General features: G+C 40.5%; 1 protein-coding gene across 1 annotated transcript in view; it reads left to right on the forward strand.

The window, feature by feature from the left end:
- Positions 1-21,126, forward strand: part of STX18 (syntaxin 18) — a 68,488-nt gene that overhangs the window by 44,646 nt on the left and 2,716 nt on the right. Inside the window, exons 3-10 of the mRNA XM_074147377.1 lie at positions 651-766; positions 1,957-2,034; positions 2,138-2,204; positions 5,467-5,582; positions 10,957-11,045; positions 18,971-19,029; positions 19,853-19,922; positions 20,487-20,567. Of these exons, the coding sequence (XP_074003478.1) occupies positions 651-766; positions 1,957-2,034; positions 2,138-2,204; positions 5,467-5,582; positions 10,957-11,045; positions 18,971-19,029; positions 19,853-19,922; positions 20,487-20,567 (676 nt within the window). The remainder of the gene's footprint in view (positions 1-650; positions 767-1,956; positions 2,035-2,137; positions 2,205-5,466; positions 5,583-10,956; positions 11,046-18,970; positions 19,030-19,852; positions 19,923-20,486; positions 20,568-21,126) is intronic.

A 21,126-nucleotide genomic window follows, 5' to 3' on the forward strand; every position in this document is an offset into this window, starting at 1 on the left:
TAATTTGGCAACAGAAAGATATGTAATATTTTCTGATAGGATTAATATATAATCTAAATCAGAAATAAACAACGGGAAGAGGTTTTAATAAAACTTATAATCAACTTGATACTTAATGTGCATTATTTTCCAATATTTTTTTGGTTTACTATGGTTTAAATTCACAGATTTCATAGCACAGCTACTTTAAAAACAAAGCACAGTATTTAGGATAATGACAAATATGTTTAAGTAAAATGAGTTCCAATTTTTTGCACTACTTTCAACATTTGAGCTATTCCTTCATCCTACTTATTTTCATGTTTTTAGACTTGAAATATGCTTCACCGGAATAAGTAGAGGGTAATGATAGATTTTTCTAGTTGTATTTTCTCCTTATCTGCTCAGTATTTGATTGTGTATGAGATGATAACATATATTGCTTTTTCTACGTATTTTACTAGTCAAAAAATGTTTTAAAAAAGTCTCAGCTTTACAGAGGTGGCATTTTTATCAGTGATGGTTGTTGTAGTTTTTACTACATTTTCTGTGAAAATCGGTGTTGCAGAAAACCTTCTATAGCGATGGTGAGTGGGAAGAACGTCTAAAAATGTGTACTTGTAAATTTTATGTTGGGGGTTTCTTAAGTGACAGTTTGTCTCGTTTCTCAGCCATATCATGTCTGAGTATGTGAGAATGACAGATACAGAGCGTGATCAGATAGATCAAGATGCTCAGATATTTATGAGGACGTGTGCCGATGCCATTCATCAGCTGAGAACGGAAGGTAAACTGAGCATCTCTTAAATGTTTTTTCTGAGTTATTGATAAAGGCTAATATAATGCTGAATAGTGGGTGGTGAATCTGAAATGCTTTTGGAAAGAGATCGGTGAAGTCTCATTGCCTTTTTGTTTGCATTTGGGTAATCCCATTGGCTGATTAGTACTGTACTTAATTTTCTTTAATGTTAGTGGAAGGAGAAGCCAGAGCATAGAATTTTATTTATTTGTTCAAATACACTAATTTGCAAGCGTAAAAAAGATAGTCTTAAATATTTACTGCTTGAATAGCGATTTAGCCCTGTGGCACAGAAGCCTGAACCAAAGCTCACTAAATTCAGTGGCTGTCTCTTTCTAGCTTGTCCACCTGCAAGATATCACAAGTATAATTTTACAAGTTTGAGATAATTAAATAACTTTAACACAGTCCTGGTAAAGTAACAGTGTTTTGGACAACTTGAGTATGGGATCATACCTTTACAACACTTTTGGACAACTTGAGTATGGGATCATACCTTTACAACACTTTTGGACAACTTGAGTATGGGATCATACCTTTACAACACTATCTTATGAAAAGTTGTAGAGAGAACTTCTGGTTTGCCATTTTCAAGTTGACGTGCTGTATGTGTGCATTTTACCAATATACCAAAGATTTTCATCAGCTTTGAAATGCTGTCTAAACATAGTTGTAGCATTATTCAGAATCATTGAAAGTCAGTCATGCATGGGAACTATGTAGTATCAAAATAAGAAATACTAATATACGTGAACTGAAAAGGTACTTGACATAATAAATGCCAAGTATTTCCATATAGTCTATACGCTGGAGAATTTAAAATGTTAGAAGTTCAATATTTTAAGCAAGTTAAATCTGTAGATCTGGTTTGCTCTGCTTAGCTTGGTGACATCTATTCTTGTTTAGAAATTTAATTGACGAGGCAGTGGCATATGTAACAAATCAGTAACATAAATATTGTAAGACACTAGTTCTTTTCAGCTTTTGGTTTGTTGTAATGATTTGCTGTTTTATAGAACCTATATTTAAATATAGCTGTGTTTAAAATACTAATATGTAACATATGTAAAATGTGAATAGACTCTTGAATATAACTTGCACATCAACTGAAAATGCAAACTTTGGTGCAATTCAGTAAAAAGTTAAAAGACTGTTATGTATTTCTTTTTTTATTTCAGCACACAAGGGTGTCCAGTCTGCTCAGGTAAAGGAGCACAGAACAGCTGTCTTGGACTTCATTGAAGATTACTTAAAAAGTACTTAGTGTTTATTGTATGATTAAAAATGAATTATTTTATTTCCCGAGAAAGAAATCGTGGTCTTCTAACCTGAAGTTTTGTCTACGGCTGTCTTGAACAGGAGTGTGTAAGCTGTATTCTGAACAAAGAGCCATCCGAGTGAAGCGTGTGATAGATAAGAAGAGACTGTGAGTAGTGTCAAAATATAGTTTAACTGTGCCTTTTGTTTGTAGGACACTCAACAAAACTATTATTTATGTTTAGATTCTAAGAAGATTGTTTTAATTGAAGTCTGTGGTTGGAGAGCAACTTCTGCTGTCAGCAGGTGCATTTCAGGGCTCTTCTACGCTTCTGGCATGTGAAGTTGAGTCTGTAAATGGCACTGTGCCAGCATAGAGTTTTACTTCTCTTTTATGTAAATAATTAAAGCATCAAATCAGTAAAACGTGGGTTAATAAACCTATTGGACTTCCACAAATGCAACAAAATATTTTTGTGTGTCCCACTAAGTAATATTCTGCATAAAATAATTTAGAATGAAATCCTGCAAGTTGATGATAGGTCTCAAAGATGCTATTTAGGTTACTGTCTGTTTAGGTACAAGAGACACTTCAACTCTTCCAAACTTCACATTAAAGGTTTCCCGGTCAAGATACAAAATGTACCTAGCAACTTTCACTAAGCAAAGAGAGGCCACTGTCTTTCTGCTAAAGCAAGTGATTATGTTGTGAATAAAGGCTACTTGTGATGGCGGGTCTTCATGGCAAGCAGAAACATGATTAATATAAAAATCTTGAATGTAACATCTTAACTGAAACAAAAGAGTTTCTGCTCCCTATCATGGCATACATTCAGGCTGCTAACATAGAGGTGAAAAAGTTTAGGAGAAGTTAAAGATGATATACTTGCGGGCTTTTTGGTTTGATTGGTTTGTTGGGGTTTTTTTTCCAGACAAGTATCAAAAAACATAACTTTTTCAGTTTCTTTTTCTGCACGCTCCCAGGTGTAAGAATGAAAGGGGGAATGAACAGGTTTGCAATTTATTTAGTATCTGAAAGGCTTTCCATGTCTTCTCAATCTGCATTATTTGAATTCTAACCTTAAGTTCAGTTATGTACATTTTAATTTAAAAATAACAAATTCTAGAACACGCATATCAATAAATAAATTCTTGAGTGTTTTTCCAAGACTTGATGCTGCTTTTCAGTTTGGTGTTTGGCTCGATCAGCTATTTACATTGAAACTAGAGAGAAGTTTTCAAAAGCCCGTAAGTACATTACATTCAGATTGATTCAGCACGATTAAGCACAGTTAGATTCACTCGGATATATCCTCCCGAGACATTAACAGTAGCACAAGCCACAACCAAGTAAACCAAATTCCCCAAACCAGTTCTGAAATTTGGTAAGAAATGGTGAGAGACAAGTAAGGCATTGGTATTTTTGTAACTCCTGTAACTTCTCCGAAAAAACATACAGAAACAAACTTGTGTGGGTTTTTTTTTTATGTTGATTTGTAATTTCCCCCAGGATTTCAGCAGGCGCTCTACATGATAACAAGAACGTGTTCCATCACTTAAAAGAACTCGCCATTCTTTAAATAGTGCATCCCAGGCATTTTGTTCGTTTTTAATTGAAAACGTTGTAGATTAGCATACAGTGCAAAGTAAGGGCAACAAGCAATAAAGGAATAAATTTCTTTAAAAGTAAATTAATCCTAGTGCAGATCTTCTTTCCTGCAATTTAGTCAAATTAAAATATGTGCATATCAGATAATACTGAAAGGTTTGCAGTAGAAATGTATTTCATGTTTCCTTTTATATCGATAAACATCATAAGCTCTTCAACAAATTGCCAGAGTGTTATAATTTTCTTACATAAGTTGCCATTATGTATTAACTCATAGTTTTTGATTCTGCCAAGTTCTGCCAGTTCCATAGCACTAGTTCCCCAGAATTAAAAGTTGAGAAACACAAGCAGCTTTTTCTGTAAAGGTAGTTGGCTGTGATTTTCAGTTTTTTTGTTTGTTGGTATTCAAAATTATATTTAATTTCAATTTTAAACTACTTTTTCCATTAGAATATCTTGTGAATTATGTATGCAATTATTCAAATCAAGCTGATATTTTTATTATCCGGGGAATTGGTGTTTTATTAGTATCAGAACTATTATTTGAACTGCATGGACATCCGGGTAAGTCTTCTTTTCCTCATTATTAGGCAAATTTGGGACTTGGGAGTGGAAGTAGATGAAAGAAGAAGAGTTTTTTGTAAAATTACCAAAAGGCCAGAACTTGCAAAGTTATTAGAACTAAGCAAGATTCCCTGTTACTGCTTTTTCTTGTTTAAATAACATAGTCACTCAGTGATGACTAATGCACTATATTCTGTTTTTCTCAGAATTTTCTAATTATGGGTTAGAATTTAGGCAGAATACAAAGAAGCAAAGGAGCACAAAATGCAACACCTTCTGTTAAGCAGCGGGGGAAAATTGCAAATCATAATGAGATTAACTGTTGATTATATTTAAGAGGGAAGGAAGTGACGAAGGTGGCACAGCAGGTGATTCAGCCCATTGCTTTTTGGTTTTTTGTTCTTTAGCTTCTCTAACAGCGTAATTGTTAAACTTTTAACTGTCTACCACGTAGCAGCTATAGAATTCATTGTAGACAAGAATAAACCAGAGAAGTTTGCTGGAAAAAACATATTGCCACTAATTTTAAACTTCTTTTTGGTGCCACAGTGAAATGTACTTGACAAGTACTTAATAAATAATCGCTGAATATGCTTCTCATTTTTTACATTGCCTTTGTATTAAAATTACATAGCAGGAACTTAGCTGTGGTATCTCTATATCCACTGCATACGTTTTTTCTTTTCATTGCTTCTAAAGTGTCTCTTGGCAGACAAGGAAGGATCACTGTCATCCTGATTAATTATTTTTTTAAAGCTAGTTAAATAAAATACTTGTTCTAGGGAAAAGCTAATTCTGTTGTATTTTCTTACTTTTCCTTAATGATAATTGACAATATAAAGTAAAATTGTAATTATTACTTGAAAAAATAAAGTAGTGGCATTGGCCATTGCTACTAAAAAAAACCTTTCAGCATGACCAAAGTTTGGGTTTTTTAAAAAATTTATCTATTTTTATACACTGGGTTTTTGAAAGCAAATTTAAGAAAATGTCTGGTTTTACGCTGTAGCCTTCAAAATTCTCCTCAACTCTGAACGTGTAATGTGCTTTGTTCAGGAATACTATTCGTGCTCTCTTTGCTTTTGTAATAATATTTCAGCGAAAGTTGCTAAGTACTTTTTTGCATCTTGACTGGGAAACCTTTAATGTGAAGTTTGCAAGAGTCAAAGTGTTGAATTTAGTTAATCTGGGCTAGTTCTCATTTTAGAGAAATTCATGGGTAGAATATCAGTTCAATGATAGGCTCTTGTGCTTCTAGGTCCAGACTTGAACCTGAGCAGAGCAACGTGTCCAAATCACCTCTTTCCCCTGAAAAGTCTTCACAGAATTCTTTAGATGATTCTGAAGAAAAACTTTTTGCTGAGGAAAGCAAAGGTAAGAATAAAACGTAGTTATATTTTACTTTTTGTGGCAAAGCCTGTCTGGTACTTCCTTCACACTACAAAGGCCTGTTCCTGTGACTGGCACCTTTTCTGTTTTCATCTTCCCGAGTTGTTCACGCTTTTGTGAAGCACATTGTGAGACTGAGGAGGCAAAATCTTACACTTTTTTACATGCTTTTTCCAACCAGCTAAACGTGTCTAATGCCTTGCTGGATTCCTCATCCTCTCAATAAACTCTGTGTTAACTCTTTCCTTTCTAGTTATTTTTATCAATACCCATTGTCCTGGTTTCAGCTGAGAAAGAGTTAATTTTCTTTCTAGAGAGTTCTGTGAAAAGAATGTCAATAAAGCACGTTGGTTTAGTTGCTGCCAAGTGATGTTTTAGAATTTTCAAGGACTCTCTTCAGCTTCCCGCAGAAGCTGAGAAGGAGCATGGACAGAGCAATGGAATGGCCAATGAAATATTCTGTACCGCAGACGCCAGGCTTGGGATATAAATGGGGGTTGGCTGGGGGGTGTGTGGAACTGGGGATCACTGCTCAGGGAGGGTGCCAGCTCGCCAGGCAGTGAGTGACCTGGGTCGTTACTGTTATTTTCCTTTTCTGTTGTTGTTCTTTTAAACTGTCTTTATCTCAACCCACAAGTTTTTTTCTTCTCTCTTTCCTTTCCCTTTTTCTTTCTTCTCTCTACCCTTCTTGGGAGGGAAGGAGGAAGTGGGTGCTGAACGAGTGGCTGCATGGTCCTAGTTGCTGGTTGGGGTTATACCACAACACCATCTACTTACATATCTTCTGAGATCTCTCTGATTTTTCCATATTCCTTTCACTGATGGTAAGGAATTGGAAAGTAACTCAGTTATTTTCTGGGAACATTTTTCTAGTTTTTAAGCACATAGACCTTGAGTAGGACACATCTACAGTAGGAACTCAAAGGTAGAATACACTCCTAGAGGAGAGGTTACTGGCTGGCCAGGTCTGGTAGTTTTGGGGATGTTCTCCACACCATTGAGCTGCCCTGCTGGAAGCATTCCATCTCATCTTTTGGTGGAGACAGCCAGAAGTCCAAAGTAGTATCTCTGACTCCAGGGTCATTGGCAGGATTTAAGGCTCCAGGGAGACCTTATAGCAGCCTTCCAGTACCTGAAGGGGGGAGCCTTCCAGTACCTGAAGGGGGGCTACAGAAAAGGTGGAGAGGGACTCTGTATCAGGGAGTGGAGTGATAGGATGAGAAGTAACAGCTTTAAACTGAAATAGGGTAGATTTAGATTAGATTCTGGGAAGAAATTCCTTACTGTGAGGGTGGTGAGACACTGGAACAGGTTCTCCAGAGAAGTTGTGGATGTCCCATCCCTGGAGGTGCTCAAGACCAGGCTGGATGGGGCTTTGAGCAACCTGGTCTAGTGGGAGGTGTCCCTGCCCAAGGCAGGAGAGTTGGAACTCAATGATCTTTAAGGTCCCTTCGAACCCGAACCATTCTATGGTTCTATGACTTGCAAAGATTGCTTCCAATTCTTGCGAACGTTGCTCCCTGCTTCTGAGGCCAGGGCATCTAAGTGCCTTCTCTTAGCCGTTTCGGTCTGTCCTAGGATGTGTATGCTGCAGAACTGCGTTGCAGAGTGTAGTTTGGAGTTCCCATACTACCACTATGCGGATAATTTCAGATTGCGTACATAAGGAGAAAACTTGTTTCTCTGCCGTTGCTTTCCCTGGCTTGAGTTCTCCTGCTTGTGTGGTCTAGTGGAGTCCAAGGTAACCCTGTGATTTACAGCATGAAAATTATTTTTGGAGAGAAACAGGAACTGTAAGAAATGTGACATTACACTAGGATTATACATCATCAAGATAGAAGAAATGCACCGGATGGCCATGTTGTTCTGATAATCAGTTATTGTTTCTTCGGTGATTTTTATTAAAAGAGTAAAGTTCCTCTGGTTGGTGGCTTTAGGGCCATACAGAGGGTGGATTCATGTGAAGTGGATACTCCGTTTCTGGATGAAGACTCTAATACTGAGTTACCTCACAGCGTGTGAACACTTTCATTTTCTGATAGGGCATTGCTTATCTTCCTAACCAGTTTGTACTTCTGCAGCCCTATCAGTACACTTTTTTTTTTTTATCCCTGACACTGAATTTATCGTAAGAAGTAAAGGTTTTGATTATGTGTCGTTTCTAGTGCTTACTATATTTTTATAGTATGTCTTAAGTGATGCAGCAGACGGGCGCACAGATGAGTTTCACCTTAGCACGTTATCAGTGTTTTGCAGCTGTGAGCTAGTGCCGGCAGAGAGGCGGCAGTGTAGTAGCATCTCTCTTGCCCTGTGCTCTTGCCTTGTTACGGAACGTCCCCGCAATCTCTGAAAGCTCACTCCCACCACATTGTGTCGTTAGAATTTTTAGCTCCAAAAATCTGTGCCACACCGTGGAAAATGCTGTTCTTTAATTGCCTTGGACACAGCAAACCACTGCAATAAACAGACCTGAAGCTTTGTTTCTTGCCCGTTAGTTTTGATTAGTCCAGTTTTCACTGTTATTAGTTTATGCCTTATTTTTTTTATGAGAAAGTAGGGGTCCCATCACATAAGTGATGCTGATGCAACACTTATGAGGGATGGCTGACCAGTCATTGAGAAAACTATGGCACTTGTATATCAAAATAAATCTGTCTGAAACAGTTTATAAATGCACACAGCCAGTGATTCCTCACCTAAGTGTAAGTGTTGTTTGCTGCTGCTTATAGAAAACAGCCTTGTCACTTTGCTGGTAGGTGGCTGTCGAAGCATGGGAAGAGCACGAGCGAGATGACTAGGAAACAAGCAGCTCAGTTTAAATCTTGTAGCCTTTGATAATTTTTTTTTTTTTTTTACAAGTAACTTCAAATTTTTAAGAAATTGGAGAAACTACCATGTTTAGAAATAAATTATTTCATCCTCAGGATGCTGGTGTTTTAGAGAATGGTGATAATTTGTATTTATGAATTAGCCATCACCAGCCTGCCTGGATTCCTTGCATAAATATCTCGGCTGTAAAGATAATTCTTCTGAGAGCTGTTGCGGCCCTGTATTTAAATTGCACGTTACGGTGAACAGCTGAATGTCCTGCTTGGCGTGCTGTGGCACAACTTGGGTTTTATCTGGGGTTTTTTTTGGGTCAGAAACCAAAGCAAAATGTGATTACTTTTGTTCTGAGGCAAAGCACCTGTTTACATTAGAATTACATTGGTAGGAAAATAGTCTCTCTGGAGATTGCTTTTATATGTTGACAGTATTTATTTGCATATTACAAATGTGACAGTTTATGGAAATAAATGTAAATGATGAGTAGCTTTTGAACTGGTCCACAAGCTTAGCAGCTGTCTCCTTTCAGCATGGAAAAGGGTTCAGAGGATTTGATCGTTATTTTGATTTGTATTTTCTATCTCCAGCGTACATTAACTACTTCTCTCTTTCTTTCGGCGAAAGAAATGTAGTTTGGTTTTTGCTGGATGAATTGTAGAAAAGCATTAATGTCAGCTCAATCGAAGCTGCAGAACAACTTTCCCAGTAGCCACAAACGTACCGAGGTGACAGGAGGAACCCTGGGGAGGTAATGTGTTTCTCACTTACCTCTTACCCTATTTGCTTATTAGCAATCACATTGGATACAGGTGCTGTTTTTTTAACAGGGCTGACAGTGCTTGAAAGTAATTGGTTCCTCTGGGATAAAATAGGAATATACCTTATTTCTTGTCTCCGTAAACTAATTATCTTCTCTTCTTTGAATCCACTAAATAATTCATTGTAATCTTGATAAAACGTACATGCATTGATTACCTAAAAAAATAAGTTTTGTGTTTGTGTGAAACAGACTTGAAATACTGATGATACTCCATGGAAAACAGAGTTGAATCCTTTCTAAATCTGTAAAGATATTCTTGTTTTTATTTCTTGTAAGAAAGAACAGATCTAATCTTGGGTTTTGGTTGGTTTTTTTTTTTTTAACTTTATTATAAGCCTTATCCACATCCCGCGTTTGTAACATTGTCATTGGTTGTACATCCTGGTTTGGTTGTTGGGAAGCAAAATACACATTTATAAAGGAGACATACAGAACGATACTCTTACAATATTTATTTTTCAAGAGTTTTCACAATTATAATGAAGGATAAAGGGGAAAATTTCTGCTTATAATCCTTTTCATGTATTTGTTTATAAATAGGACTGTTCCTTTCAGAGGCTTCCCAAGAGAAGCCAGTATCTGAATGATGATGCATCAGTGCTGCTTATGCAATTGAAAAAAATTAGGTGTAGAAGGTTATAACAAGACAAATGAAAATACTTAGAAATGCCTGAAAAAAAAATTGACTGGGAAGTCTGAAATCTATGAAAAAGTAAAAAAAGAAATCTTTCTGTATTTCACTTTGCAACCTGCATCTGATTAACTCAAAGCAGGTTCAGCTTTGATGTGTTGTGGGGTGGTGCACATCTCTTTTGGGTTTTGTAGAAGTGTCACAGCCAGTGGGGAGAAGAGAGGCCTTCTCAGGAGTGCAGTCTCATCCCCAGGATTTTAAACACTGATGGTAGAACAGCTTCAGAAACAGTAGGTTCCTGTAGCATGCTTTTTTGGTTTTCCCATTCTATCTTTTTCTATAATCAGAAGTATATAATTAAGCCTAAAAATAAATCTTTCAGAAGGGAATATCCCAGAAATAGCCGTTTTTATGATCTTTTATGCCCAACTCCTGTTAAGATTTATGCAGATGATTAGCTTTAATCAAAGGGGGAGTGCTATGGAAATGAACGAAGCAGCCATGATGTGTAAGGGTGAGTTTGTGGGATCGGATCGGATTCCTGTTACACGCAGGAAGAGCCCTTGCAGAGGGCACTGGAGGGTTTGCACTCTAATAGGCAGTTGGGACAGTGTGAGGAAATAGTGTGTTCTGTGAACTTTGCTCAAAATGTCTTTGAGATTGTGCTTTTACTTTCTGGAACAAGGAGCTGGTTGTTCTGTCAAGTCTTATTGGAAGATAATAGTTTGCGATACAGACTGTCATTTGGAAAACCATGTGTTTTCATCTGTTAAAAGACAAATGCTACAGTATCTCGTGCTCTAACAAGTCTTAGTGCATTGTGAGTTTTTACATATTTCACTGTCAATATATTAGTGCAAGTCCTCATAGTTCACAAAATTAAACACACGCATAGGCTGTTGTCTCAGTTTAGAAGTTAAAGGTTCTTGGTGTAATTTTGTGCTGTAAATATTGGGTGAAACTCAGTGAATGACGAATGAGATACAACAATTTCATCAGCATTCCGAAATGGATGAAAAATGATTTTCACTTCGCTGCTCAGCGTCCTGCATTGTCTCAGGTGTTTGGTGGCTCTTTTACAGACAAGAATCTGCCTGATTCCCAAAGTAACCTTGGATTATGGGGGGATGGCAAAGGTGAAGATGAGCTGTCACCTGAAGAAATACAAATGGTAAGTATATCTTGTGTCTTATGGTCCATTTTAATATATTTTCTGCTGTATTCAGATGTGTTATAAAAGTACAGATTCACCCAAATTCACTTTCAACTTCCATTTTATGCAGAATGCTGTAGCAAGGTACACCTTTTGCACATGGCTTCCTGGTTCTCCTGGTGGCTGCTGCTATTTAAACTTGCTACAAAATGCTTATGTGGAGGCATGAAATTAGTGAGGACTGTTTTTAAGCAATTGAAATCAAAATTGTTTTTAAAATTACGAATTGCTATTTTAGTCAGGGAACAACAGAAGTCAAGGCAACATCAGAAAAAGCATTATGAAACTTCTGAAAAAGAATGGAGTGCTGGCTGTTTTTTCCTTGGGAGTGTTTCTAGAACACACCTTCAGTAGTTATACTACTTAACTACAACTATGAAGTTATACTTCATTTTTTCTTTTTTTTTTTTTAATTTGGATTATCAAAATCGGATTGATTTACTAGAAGGAATAGCTACAAGCTTTCTGTCACAACAGAATCACATTAATTTTATCTTTTCTGCATTTCCCCACTATCGGTGCCTTTATATATTATTTGATCCAATTCTGCTTACAGCTGAACTGACACACTACAAATTTGACACAGAGATGCTTGCTGACAACCTCTCTGCTAGGCTTTTTGGTATTCTTAAAATTTACTGTTTGGAACACGGCTCAAAATTCTTAGAAAACCTCTCTACGTTAGCACACATTGCCTTCTTTTCTGTAAAGACAGAAAAACTCATTTATAACAATCCAGCAGATGTGCAGTTTTCAAAATGGTGAGGTTTGCTAAGGGAAAGGGCTGCTGCAGTACAAATGCACGAAGCTTCCTTGGCAGTGATGAGGGATGTTCCCAGCACAATGTGCATCACTCTGCCCATCAGAGATGAGTAAGTTGCACGTAATTATGGTAAGGTTTGTCAAAGAGAAAAGGTTCTTCAGACGCTGCTCTTGATGCTTTCATAGTGTTCTTGAGTGCCAGTCTGAAATCTCAAGGCTTACTCTTGCTTTCTTGCTTTCTGTTTTCTTTTTAAAGAGAATTCTTTACGTATTTTCATTCTTCCATGTGTAGGCATAATCTTATTAGCCCCCTTGCTGGAGGCTTCCAGAGGATCAGGAGGAAACAAGCATCAGAGGTGACGCTCTGGTGGGGTTTACTAGTAACTGACTACTGAATCTTGGATTGCTTTTTGTAGGCCTCACACTGTAATTAAGTTTTAAACATGTAACATCCCTTGCCATGGTATTTTGGGAATAAATACATTTCTTTTTCATTAAATCCTTTTATACTTTAGAGTGAGGCCCCGGATACCTCACGATTTAGATGAGATGATGCCAAAGTCTGTGAGTTTTTCCTCTGTTTCTGTTATCAAGAGTGAAGAAAGATAAACATCTTAAAATGCTCATTTTTTCCCACTGAGGATTTGAATTTTTCCCTGGAATAAGTTCTCTTTATTGAATTGTGAGGGGGCATAAGTAAGAGAAAAATCTTTGTTCATAGTGTAATGCTTTGAAGGATTTCTAGACTCCTGAATCTCCAGTCCTAAACTGCTTCTTACCAGGCATTCAGACAGGTTTTCCTTGGGGAGAAACTACAAACATTTTTTAAAAATCCATTATTTTTCTTTACCCATTCAGAGCTCTTCTGTGCTATGCTTTTTTTTTTTTTATCATTATATATCTTTTTAAATTTTTAGCTGTTGTTTTACACTGATTTACTTCTGTTGTGCTTCAGGAGTTGTGCTTCCTGTGGAAAGGGATATAAAAATCACACTGATGCTCAAAATTAAATAAACTTTTAGCTCAGACAGACTATAATATGTCCTTATTCTTAGCTTACACAGTCCTGCCTATAGTTTGCCAGAAAAAATTATAGTATATAAAGGTACCTTGATGTCAGTGTCATGATTAAGCCTTGAAAAATGATTTTTGCTGGGAACTTTAGGTCTCAGCTTTATCAGTCTGCTCCATGGGAAAAGAGCAACAAATTTACTAGATTGTTTAGAGAAGCAGATCAAAATGCTACCAAAATATTAATAGCATATTTGAAGATCCATGTATATTAATACACTGAAATATTATTACTGCTCTTGTGCCTTATTCTTAAATTTCCATGTGTGAATTTGGATTTTTAATTTATTTTTGTTATGTACTCTTATTTAGTACTGGTAGTAGAAACTAGAACTGAAAAAAGGGTACAAAGGGAAGTTACCACGAGAACAGCCTCCTCTCTGCTTGTAATTCATTCCGAGTTTTGCAAAGGCAGGCTCTGAGCTGGGTGTCTGAGTCTCCCGTTGTGTCTTGCTCTGGTTCTGATCCCCCTCCTGGAGCTCTTCCCTCCTGTTGTCCCTTGCTGCGGGTGACAGTGTCACCACCAGCACTCGGGGCTGTTTCTACCTCTCCTGGGAACTAACAGGCATCAGTTGCTTCCACGTTACGCCTCGGAAGGAGCCTACATTTATTATGATTTAAAAGAGAAGTGAGTCAGCGTTCATGGCACTGTTAATACCGTTTTTTCTTTCTCCGCCTGTTGTCACGTAGAAAGCGAGCCGATTCTTTCTAGTGATAGTTCGTCCCCCCCCAGGGAGGGTCATTTCTTGTCAGGTAATTTTTTTACCATTGGATTGCGTGTTATTGGAGTTGTCAAACTGTACGTGGGGAGTTGTATATTTGTGTAACGTGCGTGTGCACAGCAGGGTGTCAGCTGTAAACCTTGCTACTCATCTGTTGGTGCTCAGAGCTGAGCAAGCCTTCGCTCTGTTCTCTGGACCTAATGGGATTTTTTGGGGTTATTTTTTTTTGTTTTTTTTTAATGAACACTAAAATTAGGTAATTTACAAAGGCTAGGGATGTATGTGGGACTGTACCACAGCAAAACTGCTCTGTCAGTGCATTTTTGAGGGAACTTGCAGCAAAGAGTTGGCCTCTATCGGTAAAAGCTGGACACTGTATAATTTCACTCCTAACAAAACTTTAACATCACTGCATCCGGTCTTCTAATTTTCAGGTAAATTTGGGTGCAAGGTGTAAATATAGGTGTAAGTTAGAAACAGTTTGAGTATTTGAACGTGCATTGCTTTTTTCATTGCTCACGTAAATCCTTCATGCGAACTTGGCAATATTTAATGACATCGCTGTGCTTTTAATGCAGGAATCAGAGGGTCTTTACAAACAGGTAACAAACCCTCACAGCTTTAGTTAATGTGTTCACTCAAAGGACAGCTAATTATTTCTCCTCTGCATTATGTTTGCTGTTACGGTGAATTTTAATTTCTACTTTTTGAACATCTGATTTGTGAAGCGTGGACCAACCGCCTTTAAGTTACTGAGGAAATCCCGGGGTTCTCGGGAGAGGGGAGGTTGCTGTCTAGAAGCTGCTGTGCTGGTTTTAAATTGGAATGTGTTGTGTCAAATCAGACTTAACGATTCTCAGTCGTGGTTCCCTGATCCTTCCTGTGGGTAAAATAATGAATTAAAGCCCTATCGTATTGCTACAGCAGCAATTTTGGTCTGTATTTCACCCACAGGCGAGAGCTTTACATTGTTCAGCGTGGTTGCAGGCTATTGTGTGATTTGCACAATAAATTTCAGTTTATAACCCCGAGTACAGGTATATTAATGGCTTTTACAGTTATTGTGAGCAGATGTCTTGCGGTTGCATCGAGTGCGGGGAAAAAAAATCTGGCTCTGCTGTTTGAGTTGTGAAAATACCTAATTTTCTCTGACTTAATCTTTTTTTGCTTGGTTGGTTTTGTCTTAAATTCAGGTAGAGCACATATAATGACTTATCTCATGGGTAACAAAAAGGAACTGTGATTATTTCTTCTGTGCATTAGATTTTCAGACGTATCTTAGGCAGTTTGTCGCTTTGTGCCACACTTTGATAACAGAATATTTCACTGGCGTAAAAGAGGCTGCTTTTAATAAGCCGTAAATCATTGAGCTGTACCAATTGCTGGAGTTTGGTTTACGTTCCCATCCTGTAAATCCCTTTGTGAGACACTGGAATACGATGTGTTCTGCGCTCTAACCTTTTGTTCAAATGACTGTTTTAGCGTATCTTACCGCTGTCTGCGCCAGGCGCTCCATCAGCCGCGATTCCAAATTGCAGCCGTCATGTAGCAGTTGAAAAGGCAAACCCGTACCAGTGGAGGGCTTTAAGTATCAAAGGGGCTTCTTAAAGCGTGCTTTCTCAAATGGATTTGTGCTATTTGTAAGGGATTAGAATCATTCGCTGTTTCTTTATTGAAAAAATTGTGTTGTGAATTAGTTATCATCTTGGTTTTACTAAGGCAGCAAAAGAGGGGAATTTTTGATACTGAATATCTGTGCAGAAATACTTATCCTTATGGAAGTCAAAAAAACAATTAGAGGTTGCTGGCCCCATTTAGGACTCATTGCTAAATCTCGTGCCTCCGATTGCTCTGTTCCTTGACTTTGTTCTGAGGTGACTCCACTGAAGCCAGAGATGTACAGTGGTGTCAGGGTAAAGGAGTGTCGGGATGGAACACCTTTAACCATGACCGCTGTGAAGTAAATATCACTGTATTAGTCAATTATATTTTAACAAATGCTCTGCTCTGCAGGAGACACTACAGACAGCGGTGACAATGACATTTGAATGTGTTGCAACACTGATAATTTTTAATTTAACAAAACCATTGGACCCTTACGGTGAAAATCAGTGGGACTTCAGGGAGCTGGGCAGCACGTTCCTCTCTGTTCCCCCTCAACCCACGGGGCTGGGTTCCTTCCCTGGGGCCTCTACCCCACGGTGAAGGTGACAGTGCCCAACAGCCCTGCTCCTCATCTGTGACCTTGGACTCTCTGGAGTCCTTTAACCAAGGAGGGAAAGCTGTTCTTGCCAATCAGGGAGACAGTGAGCCCCTAGTACAAAAAGAAATTTGTCTTTTAAAAGAAATAGTAGTTTTTCGTTATTCTTCGTTACATAAGCAAACTCAGGAGGAAAAAGTGGTAAGTGAGCTATGGTGTCAGAGGAGCAGCAGCGCTTGCTTGGGAGTGTGTGTGTGGGCAGAGAGGAGCAGGACAAATTCCTCAGGGGCTGGACTGGACCTTTTTCACTTACCCCTGCGTAGCACACGCTGTTTCCCCTCTGTGATGGGACTGCGAAAGTACTTGATGTGGCAGGAGTTTCAGCTGGAACGTTCTGGATCATTTCATCCGCGTCTTGAAGCAACGCGCAGGAGGAGCTGCCCAAGCTGCGTGAGGAAGGTGTTAAAGACCTGGCATAGAGAGGCTGGTGGCGTGGCTGGGGCAGGGAGGGGGTCACGCAGTGCTGAGCCAAAGATGGTCACCAAACACAGCGCTAGAATAAAGCTAAATTTACAGACTCCTACAGACTGGCTCTGTGAAAGAAGCTGTGGGTCAGATGAGCTGTATGTCCCATTATAGCCACTAATTTTCATGTTGCATCTTAATGACGAACTCTGGTGGTGGTTAAACTACTTTGAAATACCATGTGCTTCTCTTTCAGCTATTTCCGTAGGACTCTGCTCTAAAAGCAAACAGACGTTTGCCTTTCACTGATGTAACACAACCCCCACTGTTACCATAATTCTGTGTGATTCAGACTTTTCCCTTCCTTTTGCTTTTTGCACAAGATGACAGTTGTTTTCAAATACTTACTGTCTCCTCTGGGCAGCACCCACCTTCTTTTCTGGCAAGCTCAGGCCTTGGGCACGTGCTCGGAGAGCGAGCAATCCCTGGAAACCCAGTCTGGCCTGTGAGCTCTGTTGGCGTTCTCATCCCTGACAACCCACCGCTCCGTCTTGAAAAGGACAGCGAGACCTTGCGCGGCGGCCGAGGGGACTGCTGCGCTTTCACTGCTAATGAAATTGCAACGTGATTGAATTACGCCGCAACCCCAGCGTGTTCTGCACACAGGCCGGTTCAGAATATGGAGATTAACTGAACTAGGGCAGGCCTTGCTGCCTTGCACCGCTCCCCTCTCAAATTCTTGCCGTTCTGAGTCCTGTTTTCCACTATTCGCACGGCCCCGTGTTCCACCCGGGTTTGTCAGAGCCACGCAGCAGGGGATGTTTTCAGCAGAAATGTAAATTCTGTGTGCTATTTCTGCATAACCACACAGACCCGGTCTGTCTTTGGGAGAAAAGTGCAGAGATCCGGTCATTTGTGTCCGTAGCACGAAGGTCCAGCTGTTACAGGGCTTTGGCCGTGTCGCGTTCCTTGGCAGAACACCTCCAATGCGCTTAAATGGGGCTTGTGACCCTTCCGATGGGAGGTGCTCGGGAGGTGCAGGGGAGCTGCACGTTGCAGCCCCCCCCTTTTAACTGGCTTTTCCCCAGCTGTAGCTGGTGGCCAGGCTGCAGGATCACAGAATCACAGAATGATATGGGGTTGGAAGGGACCTCTGGAGACCATCTAGTGCAACCCCTCTGCCAAAGCAGGTCCACCTAGAACAGGTTGCACAGGAATGTCTTTTGAATGTCTCCAGAGATGGAGACTCCACCACCTCTCTGGGCAGCCTGTTCCAGTGCTCTGCCACCCTCAAAGGAATGAAGTTCCTCCTCATGTTTAGATGGAACTTCCTATGTTCAAGTTTGTGCCCGTGTCCTCTTGTCCTGTCACTGGGAGCCACTGAAAAAAGACTGGCCCCATCCTCCTGACACCCACCCTTTAAGTATTTATAGGTGTTGATCAGATCCCCCCTCAGTCTTCTCTCCTCCAGACTAAAGAGACCCAAGTCCCTCAGCCTCTCCTCATAAGAGAGATGCTCCAGGCCCCTAACCATCTTTGTAGTCCTCTGCTGTATCCTCTCCAGCAGTTCCCTGTCCTTCTTGAACTGGGGAGCCCAGCGCTGGACACAGCACTCCAGATGGGGCCTCACCAGGGCAGAGGGGGAGGATGACCTCCCTCAACCTGGTGGCCACAGTCTTCTTGATGCACCCCAGGATGCTATTGGCCTTCTTGGCCAAAAGGGCACATTGCTGGCTCATGGTCATCCTGTTGTCCACCAGGACTCCCAGGTCTTTTTCTCCCCAGCAGGTCAGCCCCCAACCTGTACTGGTGCAGGGGGACTCACTCGGGCACCCTGGAAATCCCAGCTTGGTGGGTCCTCATGGGCCCTTTCTAAAACACAGTCCTTATGATGCAGTTTCCAACCCCTTGAGGCCACGGGGCACCTTCCTCAACTGCCTTGTGGCTGCACAGATTTTGTGTCACCGAAGCCTGTCGTCGTATTTGTTCTGTCACGAATCCCAAATGATCTGACAGTCAAGTGCAGCTAAAAAGTCAAAGATTTTCCTCTACAAAGTCTTCTCTTTATGCTTGGATTTTGGAAAACGTAGTGCTCAAAGTACATTTAACTGTTTCGTTGATTACTCATGAGTTTTAAATGGGAGAGGTCACTGGAATAACTAAAGCCAGCGCATCTGTCAGTATCAAGTAGTAGATGTCAAAATATTTCATTTTGGAGCAAAATCTAAAAGCTTTTCACTTCATGCCATGGGCAGCGCAGGAACGATGTGAATGACAGTGCAAGGGTAGCAGGAAGAGCATCACACGCTTTCACAAGCATGAAAGCTTTCCCCACTCAAATTTCTAAAATAATTCAAAAGGACAGATTTCATCCTCTGTATTTTCCTCGCTGCAGAGTAACTTGAGCAAAACCTTCAAGATATTTTGGGGTTTGTTTCGTTAATGGGAGGAGAACGACAAATGTTGCAGTGCCTGGCTACAAACAGGCAGATTCATATTGGTCATTTAGGCCAGTATTAATGATTTTGAAGATCTTTTTAGCTGAGACGTGTTGTAAATAGATTGCAAGGAAGGGTGGAAGTTGGTTGGTCAGGGGCAGGGGGGTGAATAAAGTTCCCCGAGTCCCAGCAGGTGAACTCATGTGTGCGATTTCCTTCTTCCAGTTTGAACAGGAGAACCAGAGACTTGTTGGTGAAATGAATAACCTCTTCGATGAAGTCAGGTACGGTTTTGTTATTTGATGGATTACTGCGTGTGCCAGAGCCCGGAGAACACCCATTGCCAGGGAATTTGCTGCAGGACACCCAGCTGTGGGAGCTGTAGTGCGGTGGTGGGAGGGGGACGAAATAGGAGCACCCAGGAACGAACTGTAGGAGTTCACACGTTGTGCCATCCCGCGGTGTAAGGAACGGTTCCGAGTGGCACAAGGACTATCCAAAATACTATTGGTTAAATTTGGAAAGTTTAGGTTCTGTCTCGCTTAGGTAAGTTCTAAAAGATTAAGTTTTCCATTCATGGCACGTTGTCCCGCTGCATAGAGCGAGCCGGAGGGGAGGTGCCACCACCCACCCCACACAGAGACCTGTCTCTCTGGCAGAGGGGGGCTGCCACCCGCTCTCCCCTTGCTGCGTGGAACACTCGAGTGGCCAACCCCAGCTGGAGCTATCCCTTGGCTTATCAGCACTGGGCAAGGGGAATTCCACATTTCGTAGGCAGATGTAAAAAGGGTATGTCAAAATTAACTCCTTGAGGTCCACCATGGACTCTCCTTTGTCAGATGAAAGAAGGAAGGTGGGTGAAGCTCTCCAGGGAAGGCTCCCATCTGCCAGTTTCCAGGTGGTGCCTTTCCCAGAGCTTCGCTGGGGGCTGGTCTACATCCAACATGGATTTTCACAGCGCTAGTCACATGCTACTGCTGCAGAACCCATGGCTACCAAACAGCCGTGCCCTCTGAACAGCCCACGGCCTGCCTGGAGGGTCTCAATCTGCAGGAGCAGGAAACGTTGGCACTAGTTTCTAATGGAGTATCTCTGTTCTTTGCCAAGACAAATCGAAGGAAAAGTGGTGGAAATCTCCAGATTGCAAGAGATATTCACTGAGAAAGTCCTGCAGCAGGTCAGTATCATTTCATGCTATGGCAGCAAATACAGCGCCAGGGTTTTCTCGGGGCTATTTTGGTCTTGGATGCAAGATGTAAACGTAAGATTAGTGAATCTTTGACGCAAACGTGTAGGAAAGGATTTCTGTTTGTTTTTCAAATGCAAAATCAAGACATTTACTGTTGTTATTTATCAGTATGTACTGGGAACGGAAAATGCAATGGATGTGTTAAGAGTGATCCCTCTGCCTCAGAACTAGTGTCCCGTTGAGTATGTTATTTGACAGCATCTTTTCCTAAAGGGTGGCACCTCTTCCAAAAGAGCTGGCAAAAATTACGACAGGTTAGATTTGAACCTAGATAAATGGGAGACTTCCCTGTTGCTCTTGGTGGGCTCCATTCAGGCTCCTAAGAGCACAGGTAGGGAAATTACAATTTAAGGGCTTCTACACCTTTTGCATCATTGAAACTAAGACTTTAATATCAGATTTTATTTTTGAGTTCTGATTGTTCCCCAAGTCCTTACAAGTATGCGTTCCCTGAAGTTCATCACTGTTTCTCAATTTTATTTTCTTGAACAGGAAACTGATATTGACAATATCCATCAACTAGTTGTGGGTGCAACAGAGAATATCAAAGAAGGGAACGAAGACATACGAGAGGTAAGTGTGTGTGCTGGGGCGTAGGACGTGACGTTGGGAGAAACTGTACAACTTGGCTGAGGTTCCTGGTGTTGCTTCTCTCGCTCACCGTGACTTGAACAGCTGTACAGGTCTGCAGAAACCTACTTGGCCCCACCTGTATTTGAAACAGGAAGGTCACCTGGGGTGCATTAAAGCACCTGTGGTGTGGTTAAAACAAAAAAACAAAAAAAAAAGAGGGAGAAATTGCAGACCAAGAATAAGAGGCAGTGCTGAAATCCTTGAAACTGGAGTTAAAAGCCGAGCGTTCGCAGCGGAGTCTCTTTGCCACGCTGAAAGCATCGTACGTGCTCCTAGTAAACAAGTCTGTCCCATTGTCTTCCTCATTAGAGTGAAATGATGTTTCCTTTCAGGAACTGAGATTGCAATAAAACCAGAGTTCCTGAATTAGAACAAGAAGGCTCAGTTCCTTTTTTTCCTCCCTCCTGAAAGCACCCAGAATATGTAACTCGAGGATGAGCTGTATCTACTGCTCAGCTCTCCTGAGACAAGCATAACTTCGGGACTGAAAATTTCTGAT

This window comes from Numenius arquata, chromosome 5, assembly GCF_964106895.1.
Source record: "Numenius arquata chromosome 5, bNumArq3.hap1.1, whole genome shotgun sequence".
Classification (NCBI taxonomy): domain Eukaryota; kingdom Metazoa; phylum Chordata; class Aves; order Charadriiformes; family Scolopacidae; genus Numenius; species Numenius arquata.